Below are 22,787 nucleotides of genomic sequence, written 5' to 3'. Positions count from 1 at the left end.
GGGCCATATCTCCAATGGGTCAAGGTGCGCTGTATTGTGCTAGCTTGACACAGCAAAGTGCTGTCGTGACATGGAATAATGCAGTGGATATAATAGGTTTCAGAGCATAGCTGTGACCTATTCATGTAGTGTCTGACAAAGAATCATTTTAACATGGTCTCTTTTCAGATTCTGTCCTACACAACAGGTGACTTTACTTTCTCCAGGCTGTCTTTGAAACTTCAGAATCTGTCAAATGATGGTAAACAAGACTTCTATAGCGCTTTTTTATTATTCTATTGTTTTAAATGTGTATTTTGTTTTGATAGGGACTGATACATTGTGCATAGATAAAATAAACAGCAATCTAATGCAATCATAGTTTTTATAGTGAGGCTCCTTTGCAACACATCTCCCTCGAAGGGCTTTTTTTTGTAGAAAAACAGTGAAGTTAAAAAGAAAACATCTGACTGCAAGTGCTTTTCACACCGCAGGTCACACTTACCCGCTTACACCACTTTTGACCTCTGATGGCAAAGCCTGTGCAAAGTGTCCATCAGTACTAACTGATGCATTCATTTACACTCGCAGCAATTTAGGGTGAAGTGTTTGCTCAATGGGACACAGGAAACATTGACATGTGGCTGCAGGAGCTGGGAATCAAACTGCCAACCCTCCGGTTGACCAACTCTGAGCCACAGCTGTTCCTAAAAGTGATGATGTGCTGGAGCTGACACTTAATCATACATACATGCACACACACTGACATGTACACATTAATACAAAAACAAACATATATTAACACACAGAGATACATGAATTAATAAAAATACAAAAGGACAGACAAACAGAAATAAAGTACATATCAAATATTTATATAACTTTGGTTGTCTCATAAAATAAATTTTTTACAGTAGATAGTTACATAAAAGTCTTTCGAGACACGATACACAGCAAGCCATAGAAAAACCTAGATACTAATAATAATGTCCCTATGAGCCGGCAAACACATTTTGAAGATATTCATAAATTCAACAACACACTCAACAAAGACACAAACTCATTATCTCTCTCTCTCTCACATACACACACACACAAATGCCACACATACACCATTACAAAGCTCTTGGGATTACTCTTGTCAGTCCTGAATATGAACCCCGTTGGATGTCTTGCTGAGAGTCTATGGATATTTTATAGGTCTCCACAAATTGTTATTAAACATTAATGAGGGTACAGCTTATTATGTGTGTGTGTGTGTGTGTGTGTGTGTGTGTGTGTGTGTGTGTGTGTGTGAGAGACTATGTGAGAGGAGTTGTGTGAGAGAGTTAGAGAGAGAGAGAGAGATAATTTCTACAATGGCAAAAAAAAGGATGTAGAAGCTATGTAAAATGGAAGGGCCAGATGGTCAGATGTTGGGCACATTAAAAGACTTTTCGAAAGGTAAAAGCACAACCACATTAACAGAAACACACATAGAAACACCACAATACAAATTCTATATTGTGACATTTGCATTGGTGTTGTGTTGCTTTTGCGATTGTGTTGTAGCATCTGCTCATGTGTTGTGTTGTTTGTAGTCGTCTTTTCAGTTAATGCAGTTGGAATATTCCCTTTTGCAAAACATTTTTGATTTTCAATTTGTCTGACACCTCCTGACCTTAAGATCCTCCTGACTAAGCAAGTACAACTCCTGTAGTATATTTGTTATAACCTGGTATTTTTCAAGAGTGGATCTTGTTATTTTGTTTAAGTGTAATGGTTCCGCGTGTCAACACTTGCCATTAAAGGTCATGTGGCACCATCTTGTGGTAGAAACCTGGTATAACCACAGAGGACTAGTATGAATACAAACATAAAAACAAACAAAATAAAAAGATGTCTTGTTGCATTAGCATAAATGTTCCTTAACTGTTGTTCATGTCTTGCTAAGTTGATCCATTCATTCAAAGCTCTGTTTATTCCCATGGACTGCAGTAGTGTTGCAAACTGAAGTGCATTTCTTTCATTGAAAATGTGCAGAAAAAAAGGCCAAGCTGGCTCAGAAAGGCAGCAGATGGAGAAAAAAAAGTTCAACCTTTATACTGCAGCCCTTCAAAAATGTGTGCAATGGCAGGGAAAACTGCAACCGCCAGAAAGTTGCCACATTACACAACTTTTTATGAAGAAAAGATGCCAAACTGCACAGATTTATAAAGCCAGATAACTGTGCTATTGTATGCAGCCCTTTATGTACTCCTGCTTGTAAAACCCTCAGTCTCGTCAGGAAGAATAACCACTGATTTGGAGGATATAGTGATATTATATTATAGCATATCTTTAACAACAAAGTGTAGACTTGGGAGCAGGAAAATTACAAGGCAACAATTTCATATTTGATCTGAGGCCATGTAATACACTACACTACAATAAACTGTTAATCCATCCGGTGGAAACTGCCTTTTTTGTAAGATTAAATAAATAACATATGAAGCATTGAAAAACAGGCATGTTTGTAGGATAATAAAAGTTATTCTTTTTCACATAAGGTACTGTAATGTGGTGCCAATCATTTCACTGTAGCCAAGGCGAAAACTTTTATTAAACAGCTTTTACTCAGTGTGAGAACTGAGGACGTGTCAGAGGCCCATCTGGAGAGTATTACAAAACTCACCGATGTGAACAATCTTGTTTTTTTTCTAGCCCTGGCTGTCTCTGTCTCCCCCTCCTCTTTTATTTTTCTCTCTCATACTTCAGATACAGAAACTCCAGAGAAAAAGACGGTGAGAGAGAAACAGAAAGAGAGGGAGGGGCTGAGAGGGACTGTGGGTGAGGTTAAATTGGATCCAAATCCACTGGCGCAACAACTGAATTTAAGAAAGAAAGTTCTTTGGGAAACAACTCTGACAAGACTAAACGCGTACTGAGGTCAGCAGGAGAGAACAGACAAGCCATTTCAGGAACTTTAATGTTTTTTTCATCAGAGTGACACAGTTTTTAACTGCTGGCTTGCTGCAGGAGAAATTGGAAACTCACAGCGAAGGTCTGATTATCACTAAAAAGGCATTTCAGACAGAACCACCAAAGTTCTTAAAGCAGCAGTGAGAGTTTTAGTGCTGAATTGTTAATAGAAGTCCTAGTAATGTCAAGCAAAGTGCTTCCCATTCTTTTCATACCTCTATGTCTGACTGTTGGCTCAATCTGGAGTCAGGGATCTTCCCAAGATAACTTTATACTCCAGTACCTTGAGAGGCGACTGGCTCAGATGGAGGTAGGTGTACTTCTTTTTGAGATCATGACTTTTATGATGCAGCTCACATTAATGCACTCTGTCAAGTCTATTATCTACTATCTTGTTCTACCCTGCATAAGATTTGTAACTCTATTTGCAATAATGTTATACACATCAGACTTTCGTTAAGCAGATTAAGGAATACCATAACAAAAAACATCACATGCTATGGAAACATCTTTGGCCAAAATATTTGTATACTCTCAGCTGCCTCACCCATGTCTTTATTTTATTGATTTTTCATCGTGACCAACAGGACTTTGCCATGAAAAAAAAAAAAATCAACAATAGCAAATGTGATAGCTGCCATGGTCAGGCGCTAGGTGAGGTTTGAAGTGTATTGTGAGAAGAAATATGGCTTTCATTCTGTATTGTTAACACTTTCCTCTGTATCATTCAGGAGCGTCTAAATATATGCGAGCAGAACACTGTGGGCATCACCCAGAAGACTTATGACCTCTCCTCTGATATCAGAGGTTATCTCTCCACTCTCAGTGTTCTGAGGTAAGCCTTACACAAAGAAAAAATAGCGGGTAATTTTTAGAGGAATAAATGACTCACCTTTTATGTCACTCAATAAGGATATAGAGTAGTTTCTGGAGAAACTTTAAGAATTGTATTGTATTTTCTCCGTAGATCAGAGGTAAAGAGCCAGATGGATGGTGTGTCTGTCCGTGTGGACCGGGTGGAGAGAGAGTTGGAATATCTTGAAAATAAGATTCCCCTCCAGTCTAATATTGAGATAGAGGAGGCACTGCTGGAACAACAGATAAAGGCAGCAGAACTAGACCAGCAACAGAAGAAAGCCAGGATCACAATTGAGAGGGGTAGGAAGTGCACCTTGTGTGTATTTTTGTGTTTGTATAATATAAGGTCTAAAATGAACCTATAGTACATAAGGAAAGAGTAAGACTTGAAACCATTACAATAATATACGAAATATAATGTTTATGACTTTATCATGGGAATAAAAAAACCTACCATTTAATTATCTTCTACCTTTTCCTCCAGACTGCAACTCAGTCCTGAATCAAATCAAGTCTCTCAAGATTGTGAAGAAGACAGGAGATGCCTACGGTTGTTGGTTCAAGGATCCCTCCGAAAGATCAGACAAGGTCTGTTATTTTTAAAGATGTGGATTGAGACTGATCATAATTTAGTAGTGGACTGTTTACAATAGACAGCTGTCTTCCTGTCTGAGCTTAGGATTTTGTCTGAGTGTTGAACTGCTGAATAATTATTACTCACCTTGGTCTTTCAGCAGTTCATTCTTATTGTACTTTTTTCCCCCTTAATCACTATTTACAGTATGACAATGCAGAATCTTCTGGCCAGGAACCAGATTTTCGCATTGGAATGTTTTGTTTTTGGCATTTGTAGTACAAGTGGAATTATCCACTTGTTTCAGAAAGCACAGGCCCTATGCAAGAAAACAATTAGTGTGACCAAGTGGTTGTCATTCAGTTACAATTTTACTTTGATAAAGGTGCATGCTTCAGGCTACAACCCAATCTTTAATCAACAGATGATAGCTACTACAGCTCCCGAAAAAAATACAATGCTTCGAGGCCAAATTGAGAAGCAGTTATATGAGACACTAATATTTGTAATATAATATTTGATCTCTGTATTTGAATGACAAATGATGCAGTATAAGGGCTCTGTGGCTCAGTTGGTAAAGTCTCAGCTACCAGTGTTCGAACTGGTGGCTGTGAAATGCACTGTAAAAGCGCTTTAGGTCATCAGAAAACTAGAAAGGTGCTATAAAAGCTCAAGTCCATTTACCATCAGCTGAGTTGCACAAGACATATTTGACTTATTTCTCTAATGGTTGTTACTGTAAATCTCCTAGGTCTACTTGCTCAGTGGAATCCGTAACAACACTCTGCTGGAGTATTCTTCGCTGCACAGTTTCACAGAGAGAACCACTGCACCACCAGCTAAGGTTCTGCAGCTTCCTTTTCACTGGCAGGGAACCGGTCATGTAGTCTACAACAGATTCCTCTACTACCACAAGGCAGATACACCGAACCAGATATTGAAGGTGTGTGAGTAAAGTAAAGCCTAAAGCTTTATATTGTACATGTCTGACCCTTTACGTAAATCTTTGTTACTTTACACTTGGTTTGTAAAATATAAAAGGGATTGGATAAATTGTTTGATTATTCAGAGGTCACATGACATTGAATATTCATTGTGTGGCAATAGTTACTGCCTGCTTGTCGTGATGCACTGATTCAGGGCTAACTTGCTATGCAACAAATCCTATTGACTCTGGTGCTTACCCTTATAAAGTATGGCATCCTTTCATTCAATAATTTACAATGATGGAATTCCAATCAGCTCTAACTGCAGTTCCAATAAGGAAATATTAGCTGGCTATCATATAACATACCTAAAATGATCAACATAAGTTATCAAATATAACGTTTACTATTAATTGGAATTTTAAATGTGAGCAACATTATAGATATATTTTCACATATCCAATTCAGCTGTTACACGTCTGAAAGTACTGAAAATGAATAAAACGTTGATAGAATTTTGTTATTTTAATCTCTTTCCACTGAAAAAGGTTGACTTGTTGAATGGTACTGTGGTTGACAATACACTGCTACCAGGAGCAGGTCGTCTACCAGTTTACAGTTTGAACCCTAACACCTACCTGGACCTGGCTGTGGATGAACTTGGACTGTGGGTCATCCATGCTGACCCTGAGTACGGAGGAAACCTGATCATTACCAAACTGGATAAAGGTAGAGCACAGCACCCCTGTACATAGACACAGATGTATACAGAGCATAGCCAAATAACCTATAATTTCTCCATTTTGTCTTTCTATCGCAGGGTCTTTGGCAGTAGAGTACACGTGGGATACACAATGCAGAAGTCGTGATGCAGAGGGAGCCTTCCTTATATGTGGAACCCTCTATGTGGTATACAACACACGTTATGGAGGGCGTTCCACCGTACAGTGTCTCTTTGACATCCATGACACCATCCACAGGTTTGTTATAGCCATCAAGATACAGTAGCCCACATATAAGCTATTCTCTCACAAAATATATTCATTAAATTAGTACTTATTACGCCTGCCAAATGTTCTCTCTTTTTTTTTTTTTGATGTAAAATATATCATCAGTGATGAGAGCCCAGTGATGTTCTTCCCGAAGCGCTACACCAGCCACAGCAGCATCCATTACCACCCAGGAGAGAAACAGCTGTACGCCTGGGACGATGGCTACCAAACAATATACAAAGTGGAGACGAAGAGAAATGATCAAGTCACTGTTGAATGAAGATATACTTCAGCTTTGAAAACTTGTTATCAGTTTTTAAAAAAGCATGTCTTATAAAAGCAAGGTTTTTTAAGAGAAGCACATAACCCATTGTGGTTTAATATTTATCCACTGCTGGAAAATGGATGCAGCATCTTTCACTGTCATTCATATTAAACGTACGCTTATGTCCAATTTAAAGGACGTTATTCAGTAAACCTTGAATCATAACAATAAAGAGCATTTAAATGGCATGTATATTTTCATTAACTTAGCCTCAAAGGCCCAAGGCTTGAGTTCAATGCTTAGTCCCCTGCAGCATGTTATCCCCTGCTCCTCTTCCACTACTTCCTGTCTCTCTTCAGCTGTGATATTAATTAAGGCCTTTACAGTTTAAAAACACAACACCAAAAAAATACAGCAGCTGTAGATTTATCAGTCAATATTGCCACTGATGGTCATTGTTTTCTCGAGGTTATTATTGAAATGTTTAATATAACATGTTGTCATGCCATTAAAAGTTATTGGACATATAAATCAACTCATCTTAGTTATACTACAACGCTTAGTTTGATAAAATATACTTTCATATATTTTTTTCATGTTGTATTTTCCCCAAACTCACATGACACATTGATGTAACCCAGTCCCTCTTTTCAGACTCTATTGTGGCGCATCTTGAACAGGAGTTCAGCTAAGTCCATTTTGATTTATCTTGGTTCTTATTCTTTCTACAGAAAACGTTTGTATGGACATTGGGGTCCTCAGTCTTTGGCACCCTGATTCTGACGATCCTAAATTGAACAGTTTGGGAACCCTTGACCTATATGACATTAAAATCCATCAAGGATTAACTTTCACATGGAGACACGACATATTTAAAAAAACATTTTTTAAAAAGACAAAACTAATGAAATAAAGACAAAAAAGACAGAAATGTGAAAAATAAAGTATTTATGAAATTGGTGACTGCACAGACAGTGTAGAACACACATTTTTTCAGACAGCAGAGTGAGAATAATTACACGTTCAGTTAACATTTTGTGAAGATGATTGGGGTGCTGAAATGAAGGAAAAAAAAGAAAAAGAAAAAAACAAGCAAAACCCTTTATGTGGCTTTCCTTATTAATTTTTCAAACTAAAAAGACGAACTATGCTACATTCCAAACCCAAATACAGAACAGGTGGAGGGATTTTATCTTTCCAAAATTCACCTCGATCCTCTAGTAAATAACTTAGATGCTGTCCCATGGTTATCTTTAAAACCAACCTTTTTAAAAGTGGGATACTGAACATTGCTTTAAATAGAAAATATTACAACACATTTTCACAATATTATTACATACTATCTGACACAAATGCATTACCAAAGAAAAATCTGTGACAGATTTTAAAAATGTCGTATTTATAAGTTATAGCCTATAACTTTCTTTAGATTTTGCAAGGGGTGCTTCATGTGTAATGATTTTCCCACCAATATGCTTGACATCACATCAGCAGAGTCATGCAATTGCTCTCTCTTGCATTCAACACCAATTTTTTTTCACTTAAATGTTGTAGAAGAAAAAATAAATCCACTTCAGCTGAGATGGCCCATATATTACTCTTCACCACCCAACTTGTAGCAGAGCCTCCTGTTTTTAGGATGCTCTGCTACTACTTGTCACAGTAGCCTACACATTGTATGGTAAAATTAGTGAGTTGAGAAATACTGACTGCTGGGCTCAACAATGTGGTTCCAGAAGACAAAATCCTATTCGATTTCTTCATAGCGGATTTGATTTTTAGCCTCTATGTCATAACCATCAAGGGTAAACTTACCACGAGCTAGCCGGGTGTAAAATGATGGTATATAATCCTGTAGGGGACACAAGAGCGTGCATTAGCCTCGTTTTAAGAAAAAACTAAAATAAAAGAAAATGTATACTAAAGTACTGGTATTAGAAGAAGATGGAATACTGGCAATAACAGATAAAGATAAGGCAAATATGTTGGGAAAGAAGTTTGCCAGTGTACATAGGTCAACATTTAGATGATGATCACAGGAAAAATAAAGCCACAATTCTAGACGAAAATAAGGATGTGAATAATAAAAAAGACCGTGAGCAAAGTTCTTTGGATGCTGACATCAACATGAATGAATTGATAACAGTTTTAAATAGAATTAAGAACTCTGCTACAGGAGAAGATCAATTAAGTTATGTAATGTTTCAAAAACTTCCTAGGAAAATGTATGAAAGAATATTGGATGTCTTCAATAAGATTTGGAATGAAGGAAAATTACCAAAAAATTGGAAGAGTGCATTAATATTACCAATTAATAAACCTGGGAAAGATCCTAATAATTCGGGTAATTACAGACCCATAGCCTTAACATCTCATCTATGTAAATGGATGGAAAAGATATTAGTCAGAAGGCTTAACTTCTTCCTAGAACAAAGAGGATTATATGCATCTTATCAAAGTGGTTTCAGGAAAGGACGATCAACTATGGATGCTATCGTAAAAGTAAACAATGAGATAGAGAAAACATTTAAAATGAAAGAAATTATGAATATAGTATTTTTTGATATTGAAAAAGCGTATGACTATGTGGAGGGAAGGGCTATTAATTAAATTGAACAAAATAGGAATTAGAGGCAGGTTTTATAACTGGGTATTAGACTTTCTTTCAGATAGAAGATTTAAAGTAAAAATAGGTTCAGAAGTGTCTGAAGAATATGATATTATAAATGGGATTCCACAAGGTAGTGTTATTAGTCCTGTACTATTTAATGTTATGATTAATGATATCTTTTCCAATCTAGATAGAAGAGTTGGATCAGCGCTATATGCGGATGATGGAGCCATATGGGTCAGAGGACAAAATCCCAAAAATGTGACAGATAAAATTGAAGAATCAATAAGAAAAGTTGAACAATGGTCTTATAAATGGGGATTTAAGCTTTCAGCAAGTCATTTAACGGTAATGGATTTGGTTGGGAAATAAAAGAAAAAGTAAAGGAATATAAGATTGAAAATATATGCATTACATCTCCTACTCCTGTCAGTAATATTCCTATTTGGATGTTTCCGGCTACTGAGGTAGATTTGAGTTTGATGGACCTAAAAAGAAAATGGGGAGACAATGAGAAAAGAATATTGGTACGTCAGTATATTAAAAATACATTACAATTATATAGATATATATACAGACAGACGGATCTAAAGACGAAGAGGATAGGGTAGGTATAGGAATAAGCATACCATCAATAAAAATAAATATTGGTAAAAGATTACGTGATCAGTTGTCAGTATATACGGCAGAAATGATGGCTATTATTATAGGACTTCAATGGGTGGAGGAAGTGAAACCAGATAGAGTAGTATGTTGTATAGATGTGAGATTCTGTTGGGTACCTGCACATGTAGGAGTTAAAGGAAATGAAAAAGCAGATGAAATAGCTAAAATTTCTTCTAAAATCGGAGAATTTATAGATGTACCTTTTGGTAAAGGCGAAATTAAGACATTGATCAAAAAAGAAATGACAAAGAAATGGCAAGTCAGATGGGACAGGAATAAAAATGGGAGGAAATATTACAATTTACAGAAATCTATAAATACACAAGGAGTAAATAGGAAAAATAGAAGAGAGGAGACAATTTTAACTAAATGAGATTTGACCATACAGTGTTGAATAACACAATGTTTTTGTTAGGTAAAAGAGAAACAGATGAATGTGAGGAATGTGGAGTCACAGAAAACGTTGAACACATTGTTTCATTGCAAAAAATATAGAAGAATGAGGATAAGACTAAATCAAAAGATAAGAGAAGTAGGAAGGAAATGGAGTATTGAGGGATTACTTGGAACTACAGGAGAAGGAATCAAGAAAACACAGAAAGCTGTAATACAATTTTTGAAAGATATAGAGATATATAATCGGATTTAGGTCATTTAGTTATTGTTTTTTTATTTTTTATTATTATTTTATTTTATTTCATTTACTTGATATTAAATAGAGATGTATAAACTCAAGCTACATAGTCCGGTACAATAGGTGGCGGTATACACCTCTTTTAGATAGGTTTGTAACCCGCCATTACACTAAAAGAAGAAGAAGAGAAGTTTCGCTAGCAGGCTAGCTAGCAAGTTAGCTTACTCTAAAAGTAATAATAACGTTGTCATGGCGCTGTGAATGTAGTTCCTGAGTAAAACACTTGCATTAAGAGTATAAACACAACAAACACGACAGTGGCAGAGAAGAGGTCTCTGGACAAAATGCTTTCCATCATGGACAACACACAACACCCTCTGCACAGCACCGTCACCGGGCAGAGGAGCATGTTCAGTGACAGACTGCTGTCACAGTCGTGCTCCACGGACAGACTCAAGAACTCTTTCGTCCCCCTGGCCATCAGACTGTACAACACGTCACTGTCACGGCAGGGAAGAAGCCCACGGTGATCCCTGGACTCTTTTTTCACTTTTTTCTCACTCCTCATCTGCACTGCTGACCTCAGAGTCAGCCTCCAGTTGGACACTTTAACGCATATTGATAGTCACCTTACTGAGCACTGGTCACTTTAACGATAATCACCCTAATCATCTGGTTCCACCCTACTGTATTGCTATGCTACATCTGTAAGGGTTGACATGATCACCCTAACTAGGTCAAGTTTCACTCTATTGTCTTCAACACTCAATGCTAATATGCTCCTCAATAGTTGGGTACTTAATTGGCAATCACCCGAATCATCCCTGGTCTCACCTCTTTGTTTAGGACACTTAATGCAAATCACTGCTCACTGTTTAACGACTGTACTCACACCTCGGGCATAAGCTCAAAGACCTCTGTACATACACCCAGCACACACAGCACACATGCTTCTCTCATGCAAACAGCGCACATGCTTCTCTCTCCTCACAGGTTAGGTACACCATGCTACATAAGTTTTAAATCTTATGCTAATGCCTTAACTCTCAGTCACATAGGGGCTGCTAAATCTTGTTTGGGGGATTATTGTATAGAGAGGGGAGGGGGGACAGCGGGTGTGTATTGTATTGTAACCGTTGTTTTGTACTGTAACCAATGTCTTGTGTCTTGTGTCCTGCCTGTCTGTATACTGCTACTGGATGCCCTGAATTTCCCTCGGGATCAATAAAGTATCTATCTATCTATCTATCTAACGACAAAGATTACTTTTGAGAAAAAAGACTATATTATTCGCAAAGGATTGTGGGAGGGGTAGTTCCTTGACTCCGGTTGAAAATAATGTAGTTTTTTTCCTATCTTTTTTCCGTTAAATGTGTTGGTGCCGAATTAAATGAACTATAGTCACGAACATTGAGGTATCTGATTGTCTTGATTCTAGGCGCCAATATGTTAATATAAGGATTTTGTGAAAAATTAAGGGAGAATTTGAATGGGGAAATGTATTTCCGGAATCAGAGCCACCGAAAAAAAGTGGACGGCCAATGTTGAGCTCTATGATTCATAATATAACATCATCAGGCGCGCTTAATCAGCACGGTTACCACACAGTCTCAATGCTATACTTACCGTTTCTTCTCTTTTGGAAAGATCTTGTCATTTCATGTTCTGCCATCTCTGTAAACTGCACGTATTAAGATAATCTCCCGCTGAAATTTGAGTTGCTGCCTGAAACGCTGACGTAACTGACGTAGCGACTGTGAAAAACACAAAAAAATATCACGCTATGTAGCTCCGCCAATACTGATTATAGTCTGCCATGTAAACGCCAGTATGATCAAATAACGTATTATCAATTTCGGTGCCATTATACGCCCCACGGCCGAGATAATTAAAGTTTTCTTATAGATATATTGTATTTGTAAACAGGATCTACAGCTGAAACGTCTTTGTGCCCTCCCCTCCTCTCCAGTTTAAGATGACGCAGTGCACGGGGCGGGTCGAGTGTGTCCGTTGAGCGACTGTGACAGAAACAAACATTTTAGTTGAATGGGAGGCTTTTTGAAAAAAGAGTGAAGTTTAAACGTTTTCCGAAACTATGAGGAGGAGAAACAGTAGCAACGCCAGTAGAAGAAGCTCCACATTTAGAAGATGCAGTGAGAATTTGCACTTTGATGAATTCGGCTTTGCTCTTACTAAACGAAAGCACCAAAAAATACATCACCGATGTCATGACTACAGGTGCGCAAAGTTACGTTACATTTTGCTGAAACATAGTTAATATTTCTTCATCAAGCTGTTAAGATTTTAAACGCTACTTTTAACTTTAGTTCTGTTTCACTCATATTATTTTTCCTTTTATCAGAAATAGACTAGGCTACAATTTACGATGGACTATTCTTTCGTATCATTGTGTTACAGTGGGGATAAAGTCGACGATCTAAAGTCATTTAGACAGGTTTTGCTAATTTAACCTTAGATAGACTAGGCTTTATGATTTCTGCTAACGTTTTACATATATTTTTCATTGCCATTTATAATATGCTATCTCAATTAATAGGAACAAAACATGTCTATCAGCGTAGCATATTATTAAACACACCAAAACATTAAACATTGAATCGAATGAAAAGTCTTGTTTTATTTCTATAGTCTAAATCAAACAAATAAGCCCAGTAGCTGCAATCGGATATTTGTGACATTTCAGTGGAGGATAAATAACTCCAACGATTAAAGGATAAATTGGAGCTCTAACGGGCATTGTCGTTATATTCGGTCTCAAGTGATATCATTTGAAACTAAGCTCAAAGTGGTATTTTGCAACAAGGGAACTGACTTTACAGTACTTGTGTGACTTCTGTTTGCAGCTACCCCCAGCTGAGCCCAGTGAGGGTGAAAGAGCTGTGTGAATTACTCAGTTACTGGAATGGAGCCAGCTTTATCTGCAGGAGCCAGGTAACACGTTTTCTGATTCTGATCATCAATAAAACAAGTAGGCTATACAGTCTCCTAGGTAAAAGAATGTGACATTTAAACATGCACCTCATTTTCCAGATTGAGCGATTTATTAGAATGGGTATTCCTCCAAGCCTGAGGGGGAGAGTTTGGAAATGCCTTCTCACTACTGACGGTTTGATAGAAACGAATGACTTCAACTACCAGGTAAAGTACAGTGCTACTTGCATCGAATAAAAGGAATGCTTTGTGTCTTCCTTAAACTAGTCATTTTGTCCACATGCAACGTTCAAAAAGGGACACAAAAAGATGTAAAACAGTGCTACTAAGAAACTAGTTCAGCATTCTCTGGGTATCTTTTGCTTATGATAATATATCTGAATATAATAATTCCTGCTTCTTCCTTTGACTTAATTATTGTCTCATGTGTGGTGTCACACAGTTTGAAATGAAGACAGCAACATGTATGGGCCTTCAACATTTATAGAAAAAACTAATGCGATTAGTTTCTCTGAGGGTCTCACTACTTTACATAGCAGCCTCTGCCATCAGTATGTACATGTGACCTGAGTTGTTAAAGTGTTTTGTGTAGAAAGAAGACTAGAAAAGTGCTTTAAGCTCAAGTCCCTTTTTACTATTTAACAGGCATGATGGAGAAAGGGGAGGAGGAAGAGAAACTATCGAATCTAATAATTTAATGATATTCATTATACTTCTGATATCATCCTATGACATACACTAATAAAAGACCTGTAGCCTTAATTTTTAAGAAATAAAACTTACTTATGCTTTGAAATAGGTTTTCATATTCAAACCAGTCTTGATACAATCTAGCTGCAGCTGAATTATTATACATGCTAAATAAATACATCTGAGCAACAAGCTTATTTATCAGAATAAATGGGACTTATAATCAAAAGATCTATTTATTGTAATATAATGAGCCTTAATTTGAGCTTTCGCCCTGGGCGAGTCTTATTCTGCCGCTTGCTCTTCTTCTTTTTGCTGTATCTCTCATAAATATCACAGTCGAGTTAACTCTAAATTCATAAATATGATCATTTGGTGACGGCAAGCTGCTTCATGATCCTGATCACTTTTACTATTTTGCGGTTACACAACAACCTTTTTTGTGACTTCATGAAAACCTTGGTTTGTTGTATCAAGTTGATATGACAACCGAGTGTGACCATTTCAGTTGATCCTTTGTTGGGTTAGTGAAGCTGGATAAAAAAGACTCGGTAGGTTGAACTTGCTTCATAGTATAATCCCTCTGGTCTCCCTCACAGTTTCTGCCCCTCAGTAATAAACTGTTCAGCCATTTACCAAGACAACATGGCCAACAATGTTTCCCTCGTATTAGCCTTTGCACATGTTTTTGTCAAATGCTTTCCTTCCCTGTCTTCTTGTGTACAAACTGGGGAAGACAGAGAAGTCACCTGGTTGCTGTGTTTAGTGTAGCCCTGACCTGCAGAATGTTGGCTGTGGCTCCGCCCCACTATGCAATGATTAACAGACTGAAAGGTCAAAACTCAAGAACTTAATAAGAAACCACCGAAACAGAGACGACCAAATGTTGTGGGTCCAGGACTTCAAATGTGTTACTGTGGTATTAAAACGCAAATTGTTTCAGGGTTCAATATATGGGCCCATGGGAGAACTAAGAGAGCACCATTCTAACAGTCACATGCTCTACAGTTCCGCCATCCCTAACTCTTAACAATGTTATAAACTTAGTCCTTCTTATCAAAGAGTATGAAACTTAGAATTCAGAAAAGGGTAATGTGGCCTAAAGGTCTAAAGGAAATCACAATATACATGTCATTGATTTCTAACACTAACTTGTGTCGGGCTTTCTCCAACAGAAGTGCTTGTCCGAGGTGCGAGGGCCCCTGGTGGACTTGGGAGTCAGTGAATACGGCATCCTGTCTGCGATTGCAACACTGAGCGAGACCCAAAATGACCTGGGTCTGAATCATCAGCAGCCGCCAAGCTGCTCTGAGACCAGTTACTCTGTCGATGACATCACAGTCTTCAGACAGATCGCCCTGGACTTACGTGAGCACATAGGGGAACACTTGTTGAAGGCTTTGTGTATCCGTTTAATTGATGGTAGTACATTTCAGATGGAGAAGACAGTCACAATATGATTTAAAATCAGTTGGATGTGATGAAAATGAGCAGTGTGTTACTATAGTTTTTGGTAGTTCATCTCATATTGAAACTTTTCACATACACACTGCATATTTTCTGGGTACACAAAGTACAAACATACTCCAAGTCTATTCTGGAAGAAATGAACAATTGAATCAGTTCAAGTCAATGTATGCTATTCCACAGAGCGTTCCTTCCCGACGCACCGCTCTTTGATGGGTGAGAGCCCGGAAGCCATTGAGGGCCAAGCTAAACTCTTTAGGGTCCTCATCGCATATGCTAAGTACAACCCACAAGTTGGATACAGCCAAGGTAAGGCCTATTAGCAGCGTGTGTCATTACATTATCTTCAGATCATTTGGCCTCTTCTAAACAACAGTGGAGGGCACACATTTTCATTAGAGGTTGATTTATGATCCCTCACTCAGCTGCAACCTTAAACACTCATTTAATGAACAAAGGTGCAGTACATCATGAGAACACCAGGTGGAACCAGAGGCCTATTTAAACATTTCCTGAATCACTCTCTAAATACTGAAGCATAGTTTTTATTATTATTAGCTTGATCATTAATACAATATCTGAACTACAATGCTGAAGTAATACATTAATGACTTAAGATGATCATATTGTTGCTGATTAATGCACGGCTTAGTTCATCATGAGTCCTTCATTAATTCATGATTATGAGTGCATTCATTACGTGATAGAAAATGCAGAACAGTATTGTGAAATGTTCCAAAGAACCTTTGCTTTACCTGTTACTTAAAAAAAAAAGATGCTAATGAATTGTGTGACAGCATAGCCCATTAGGGAAGTTGGATAATCTACCAACTGAAAATAGTTTTGTCTCCATGAGTAAAGTCCTTTTTTGGTTTCCACTTCGCTGTGACACCTCTTGGCACCTAAAGGTGTACAGGCATCAATGCTGCTCCCTTTGAGAATGTGTTGTGCACTGTATTGTGTTTTAGATGAAAGTTTGAGAAGTTGTTATGAGTGCATCTGGCGTAGTGTGTTCTTCCAGCATATCGATGTAAAACTTCGCTTAGCAATACAACCTGCTAATATAATGGTGTTTTGTTTTTTTTCTAAGCTGTGAAATAACATTTTCAAATGTTGTGTCCCTAACATCCACAGCACTGTTTTGTGTCTTACAGGGATGTCCTACATAGCAGCAGTGCTGCTGATGCAGTTGGAAGAGGAAGAAGCGTTTTGGGCTTTGACGGCCTTGTTGGATAAACCAAAGTACCTTGCTGAGCTGTTCGATGTCGGCCTCACCAAGTAAGAAAGGGCTCCAAGTATGGCTGGGCAATGAATTTAGTTTCAATTTTAATTACAATTTGGCTTTCCACAATCATTAAAGGGATACTTCACCCATTTACATGAAGCTGTGTATCATGTTTCTAATGATGCAAAGCTTCATGAAAATGGGTGAAGTATCCCTTTAAAAAAAAAGAAAAAAAAAGGTAGTCGTTAAATGGTTACTGTGCAGCTCATTTTGTCACTTGAGATAATTGTCATTGTGAATTTGGCCGTAATCGAGCAGCCCTTGCTTGAAGTATGTAAGAAACAACATCAAAGATATCTGCTGTGCATTATGGCAAGTGATTCCATAGCACAAAGAAAAATGTTGGACTCAAGTCAGAAGAAATCTAACACACACAGAACGCAAAAAGACAAAAACCTGTACGTATAGGGTCATAATCTTGACATAATGGAACATAATCCACCTGCTTCATTACTTACAGTACTTATCAGAGGATTCATTCAATTCTTGTAGCTTTCCCTTAGCTCAAAGTCACGCTGCAGTGTAGTATCCACTGCTGTGGGAGCTGGCATCACAAACGACTATTTCCTGCTTTATCTCCCTGACTGGTTTAGAGGTAAAGAAAAATAAGCATCTTGGGATTCTTGGAATCGGATGCCTTTTTCTTTTAAAACCCTTTTAGCGGCGCTGTATTCTTTTCTCTTTTAAACAATCTCAGTGGTGTCGTCATGGTCATATGAGAGAGTTTTGTTTCCTATCGAGATTTTCACTTTTTTTCTTTCTTTGGTAGAAAATCACCCTCACTGGGCTCAGAAATGTTTGTACTCGGCATGGCTCTATCTACAGGTTTCTGTGCCAGAGATCAGTTCAGTCTTTGAACATGTAGTTTAAAATCCTGTCGTAGTTAAATTTATCTTTTAGGAAGATTTTTACAAAGTTAATACAGATTATAAAGATAGATTCCAAGTTGGTGAGCTTTTCTTGTGGATTTTTATTTGATGTTTCAGGGAGGCGTTGTCAGGAGAAGAAAGCTGGGCTCAGCAGGCTACCGTGTTTCTGCTTCATCCTCTTTCACTTTATAGCTGAAATCAATGACATGATTATTGTGATTTCCTTTAGACCTTTAGTAGCGAGGGCAGCAAGTCTCTGGTGAATGTCTTGTTTAAGATGATCCAAATTCTTTTTCACGTCACTTCTTAAGAGCTTGCCCAGATGCTGATTTTAAGGTCTCTCATCTCTTTACTGATGTTTATTTTTAGCCCAGAGCAGATCCCTGTATCACAGCTAGCTTACCTTGTATTTTCTTGATGACCATCTTCTGGTTCACGTGGAGCAAGTGGGAATCGACCTCATCTTCATTATTTTTGCGTTTTTGGTGTCTTCTTTCCCCACTCATTTTCCCAATAGTGTTTTGGGAGCTCTGATGTTGCGCAGCCTTACCTCCCCATCATGTAACTGGAAGTACCTCTGTCTTTGTCCTACGTTCAACCAAATATTGCATTTCAAAGTTTTGCAAATCATCATATTCCGTTTTTAATTGGAAATGACAAAACATCCCAACTTTTAAGAAATTTGAGTTGTATATTGGGTGAAAACCTGCAAAATTATTTGTCAATAGTTTGTGACAACATCACTAGTGCAAGGAGTGTGCTAGTGGAGATCTGTGGTACAGTATGGCTCTACTTAATGAAATAGTGCTGTTATATTCGGTTTGATCAGGATCCAGCATCAGGTGAAGATGTTTGACCAGTTCCTGAAACACAGGAAGCCAAAGCTCTTTGAGCACATGGTAAGTGTTTTTTTTTTCCAATATTTTGGTTTCTAACTGGGTTTGTGCTTACAATGAGAGCCTGGTGAAATGCTTAATTCTCTGTTAAATGAAGCAAAATGCAGGTATAGCCATCAAGCACTTCTAATTGGTGCATAATTTAAAACAAAATGAAAAGATTAAGAGACTGATCCTTAAAGACAGAATGACTAACAGGATGTTGAAAACATGCAGCATGTCTTCATGTTTTTTAAGATTTATTTTTGGGCTTTTTATGCCTTTTATAGGAGAGACAGGACAGTGGATAGAGATGGAAATCAGGGAGAGAGATATATATCCATATCCATATATGGGACGAGCGCACTAACCACTGCGCCACCAGCACCCCCAGCATGTCTTTATCTTTAAGGTCAGGTATAGCCACGTGATGAATATGTATTACTGTAAGAGAGAGGGGGGGCGTAGGCTCAGATAGGCACAGAATCTGATGCCAGTTACCGATCACAACAAAACAAGTTGACAATCAATCTGTCAAATCGCTCCATCAGTGCCCCTCTAATACAATTGCATTCAACCTCAGATGACTCAGAGTGCTGTTAATCATCGGTCACACGAGTGTTTGCTTATTTATACTTTAAAGTTTAGTTGGTTACGGAACTGACTGAAAATGATATTGATGCCTTTTAATAACTTACAAAAAGAAAATAAAGAAAGCCAATCTCAGTTATGCATGTAAAACACTGACACATGCCTCATTTTTAAATTTATCAATGGCAAGGTTCAACCACCACTCTGCACTTTTATAAAGCAGAAGAAATCTAACGGTAGGACCACAAGGTCTGCCCTAAGAGGGGACTGTGTATTCCCTCTGAGCTCCAGCTCCTTTGGTCAATTAGGTCTCTCTGTGAGAGCCTCTAAATGATGAAACCAGTTGCCAGTGGAGATTAGAAATTGCCCCTCCCACCATAAATGTACCCACCGCTTTTAAGCAATCAAAAATATGAACACCTTTGATAGTATTTAATCTGAGTGCATGTTTGTCTGTTGCTATGTATTGCTGTAGCTGTCCTGTCGAACCCATGGTGGTTTGTATGAATGGTTATGTTTTAATGGAACCAGTCTATTGGCATCATGTTATACTGTTTTATTTCTTGCTGTGTGCATTCTTTGATATGTTTTTATTTTTTTGCCCCCCTGTGCCTAGCTTAACATCTTGCCAAAGTGCTACAGTTGAAAATTAGCCTGCTGGCTAACACGGGCACATTTACAGAAATGTTGACTTATGTGCACTGTCCTTTAAATAAAATACGGAACAAGATTAACAAAGGCAAGCGGTAGCGCTTTGTATTTTATTCAACCAATATACATGTAATCTCCACTGGAGATTAGAAAATCCCCTGATAGTTCTTCTTCAGCAGCTTTAACAAAATGTATCATTCAAACAAATATTTCTGCACAAACTCAATTGCATCGCCTGTGTTGGATGTTTGAAAGTGACAGAAACAAGAGTAGTAACAAACTACGCATACATTATGATCTATCAAGCCTGTGTTTTCTTGACGTCCCTGCAGGAATCAGCGGGAGTCTTAACAGTTCACTTTGTCATGCCATGGTTCCTCACTCTGTTCACTTCCCTGCCCTGCTGGGACTCTGTCCTTGCTGTTTGGGACCTAATCATTCTGCACGGTATGTAGCCACACACTAAGTCACTCAATCACACAAACACAAATTGAACACTTTGACGGGTTTTTCTATGCTCATCATCATTTTGTTTCCCATTTTAATGAACGACAAACACAAAGCCTTAACCTCTTAGTAAAAATCCTGTTGTCTGTCCTCAGGCCTTTCCGCTGTGTTTCGCACGACCCTGACCATTATTGAGCTGCTGGAGCCTAAACTGATGGACCTGGATGATGAGGGAGCGTTGCTGCCCCTGCTGTTGAGAGTGCCTGTTGAAGTGTAAGTAAAGTGAGGCTGAACACCAGATGTTTATGCAGTGGCAATTCTAGCGTCTGATGGTGCCCCAGGCAAAAAATAATTGGGGGCCCTTCTACCCACATTGACCACCATAATGTCTGCCAATGTCCTGACGCTTAGTTGTCACTTTTCCTGTTTTTTATTCCCCAATAGATGGATAATTCGTCTTAATTTTCCTTGGCTGACTTTGGTCGGGAAATTTGTTTTTCACAACAATAATTTGTGCACATAAATGGGCCCCCTTTGGGAAGTTTCCTACTGGTTTTGTAAAATTTGCAGATTTTGTGACCCCTCAGGAGCCCCCCCACTGGTCTGGGGCCCCAAGCAAGTTGCCTGCCTTGCCTGTTGACAAGCAGGGCGTCTGTGTTTATGAGGGATTCAACTGACGGGGAAAAGCCTGGCTGATATGATTACTGATACTGATTACTCAGTGTCACTGAATTACTAAAGCATATACGTCTCACTGCTTGGTAACCATGCTATCTTCTTTTCATAACTGGCTAACTTTCTTTGTCAGGCCTTATTCAATATGGCTCAATGATGATGATGATGCACACCCATCTCTAACATGTACTGAAATGGTCAAATTAAAAATAGAAAAAAACAGAAAAGTCACCACACTCCATGTCCTTTAAAGTTTTTTTATAATCTGGATCGAACAGCAGCATGCAGATCAACAACGGACACATTTCAGCACAAATCATATGCTCTGCAAGTGAAAAGAGAGACTGTGGTCAGTCTCCCTGTAATAGCATTGACAGAGGTGCAACACCATTTTTTGAACATTAGCTTTATAAGGTTCAATATTTTAGCTGATGTTTGGATTTCTACGTCATTAACAACAAGCCTCCACACACGAGACTCACCTGCTGTGATAATGTAACACTTATCCATAACAGTTGTCCTCAAGACTATTTCTTAAATGTGTTGAGAGAAACTGGCTCTTGCTAAGAATGTGACGAACACTTCTCAAGAGTTAAGAGCTCAGATTTAAGCCCCAGGCATCTCATGAATATCAATCCCCCTCATCAAAGTGGACATGTTTAACACAGAACATGCCAGGAAAAGTTTTGGCTATTTTGGTGAGGTTTTGTTTGTATATGTTTAAATACAAATCTTTTATGCTCAATGCATTTCTTCAGCGGCAGCCCCTGCTGCTTTCAGTTGAGTTTTCAGACAGTCTCTGTGACAATCTCTAGCTATGTTGTATATAAACGTCACACGGCGATGGACATGTTTTGTTGCCACGGAGCTGTAGTTATGGCAACTCAGCAGGGTCACCGGGTTTGTTTACACAACCACTTTGTGTGAGGGACTGGCGCACAGTGATTATTAAAATCCAGTTCATCACATTTGTTGTGTGAGATAAACTCCCCTCCATCACTGAAATCTAAAAGTCTGCGCTCTCATTATAGCGTTCGCTCAGTATGTTTGTCAAAGGTAGTCAAACTTAGGTTAATGACATTTGCAGTTGAGAATGGATTATTGGAGGCTACACAGCCAAGTACTGTAGTTTCCCTTAAAGGGATACTTCGCCTATTTGCATGAAGCTTTGTATCATTAGAAACATGGTAGTAGTGTTGAATGGTCGTGAATCCAGCCCTCATTTTGCCCTGAGACGAGAAAAATGTGTTTTTCTTTGCCTGGAAGTTTTCTTCATGTGATGCAAAAAGCGTCATATTGCATTGACCAATTGACCATTCAACACTACTACCATGTTTCTAATGATACAAAGCTTCATGTAAATGGGTGAAGTATCCCTTTAATGCAGCAGTACAACAGATAGGGATGACGGGACAAGAATGTATACTAGGTACAGTAGGCAGCCATGATTTGCGAAGGACAAATCTGTATGATTTATTGCAAAATTTTGCAGAAAATATAATCTTTTTATTGCGGTATAAATGATTAGAATTGTTTTGTACCCGCAGTAAGGTAGCAACGTTTTGTAGACTACATGGAGAGTAACTGCACATCATGCAATGTATCTATTGCCTCACTGACAGTCATGTCTTGTCCCAGCTCTAGTGTTTAGTGGGCAGCCTGCCACGATGTCACATTGGGAAGTCCTTGTTTCTGGCTTGGCATCATTACGAAAGCCTGGTCAGAAGTCAACCCTAAGTGGTGTGATTGTCTCCCAGGGAAGGATCCCCTTACACTGGGAAGATGCTGTTAAAGAAAAAGGGTAAGGGAGCAAGTGGACTAAAGAAAATAGGAAAGATGA

At 38.3% G+C, this 22,787-nt stretch overlaps 2 protein-coding genes across 4 annotated transcripts in view; both read left to right on the top strand.

The window, feature by feature from the left end:
* Positions 1 to 2,369: 2,369 nt before the first annotated feature.
* On the top strand, positions 2,370 to 6,780 carry olfml1 (olfactomedin-like 1). Its single transcript, XM_079345681.1, has 8 exons — positions 2,370 to 3,229; positions 3,651 to 3,754; positions 3,887 to 4,077; positions 4,262 to 4,365; positions 5,103 to 5,294; positions 5,826 to 6,006; positions 6,098 to 6,257; positions 6,393 to 6,780. Exons 1-8 carry the CDS (start codon positions 3,101 to 3,103, stop codon positions 6,547 to 6,549), a joined length of 1,218 nt encoding a protein of 405 aa, XP_079201807.1. The 5' UTR covers positions 2,370 to 3,100; the 3' UTR covers positions 6,550 to 6,780.
* A 4,956-nt stretch (positions 6,781 to 11,736) lies between these two features.
* Positions 11,737 to 22,787, top strand: part of LOC306825124 (uncharacterized protein) — a 56,591-nt gene continuing 45,540 nt past the window's right edge. Inside the window, exons 1-9 of one of the 3 annotated variants that reach the window (XM_079345678.1) lie at positions 11,737 to 12,683; positions 13,310 to 13,397; positions 13,497 to 13,604; positions 15,263 to 15,455; positions 15,738 to 15,863; positions 16,709 to 16,832; positions 18,514 to 18,607; positions 20,158 to 20,272; positions 20,428 to 20,545. In XM_079345678.1, the coding sequence (XP_079201804.1) occupies positions 12,541 to 12,683; positions 13,310 to 13,397; positions 13,497 to 13,604; positions 15,263 to 15,455; positions 15,738 to 15,863; positions 16,709 to 16,832; positions 18,514 to 18,607; positions 20,158 to 20,272; positions 20,428 to 20,545 (1,109 nt within the window). In that variant the 5' untranslated portion in view covers positions 11,737 to 12,540. The remainder of the gene's footprint in view (positions 12,684 to 13,309; positions 13,398 to 13,496; positions 13,605 to 15,262; positions 15,456 to 15,737; positions 15,864 to 16,708; positions 16,833 to 18,513; positions 18,608 to 20,157; positions 20,273 to 20,427; positions 20,546 to 22,787) is intronic. The other 2 variants (XM_079345679.1, XM_079345680.1) reach the window with 2 other exon arrangements.

The sequence above is a fragment of the Symphodus melops genome (genome assembly GCF_947650265.1).
Source record: "Symphodus melops genome assembly, chromosome: 6".
In the NCBI taxonomy this organism is placed as follows: Eukaryota; Metazoa; Chordata; class Actinopteri; order Labriformes; family Labridae; genus Symphodus; species Symphodus melops.
This window is presented reverse-complemented; position numbering and strand designations above follow the sequence as displayed.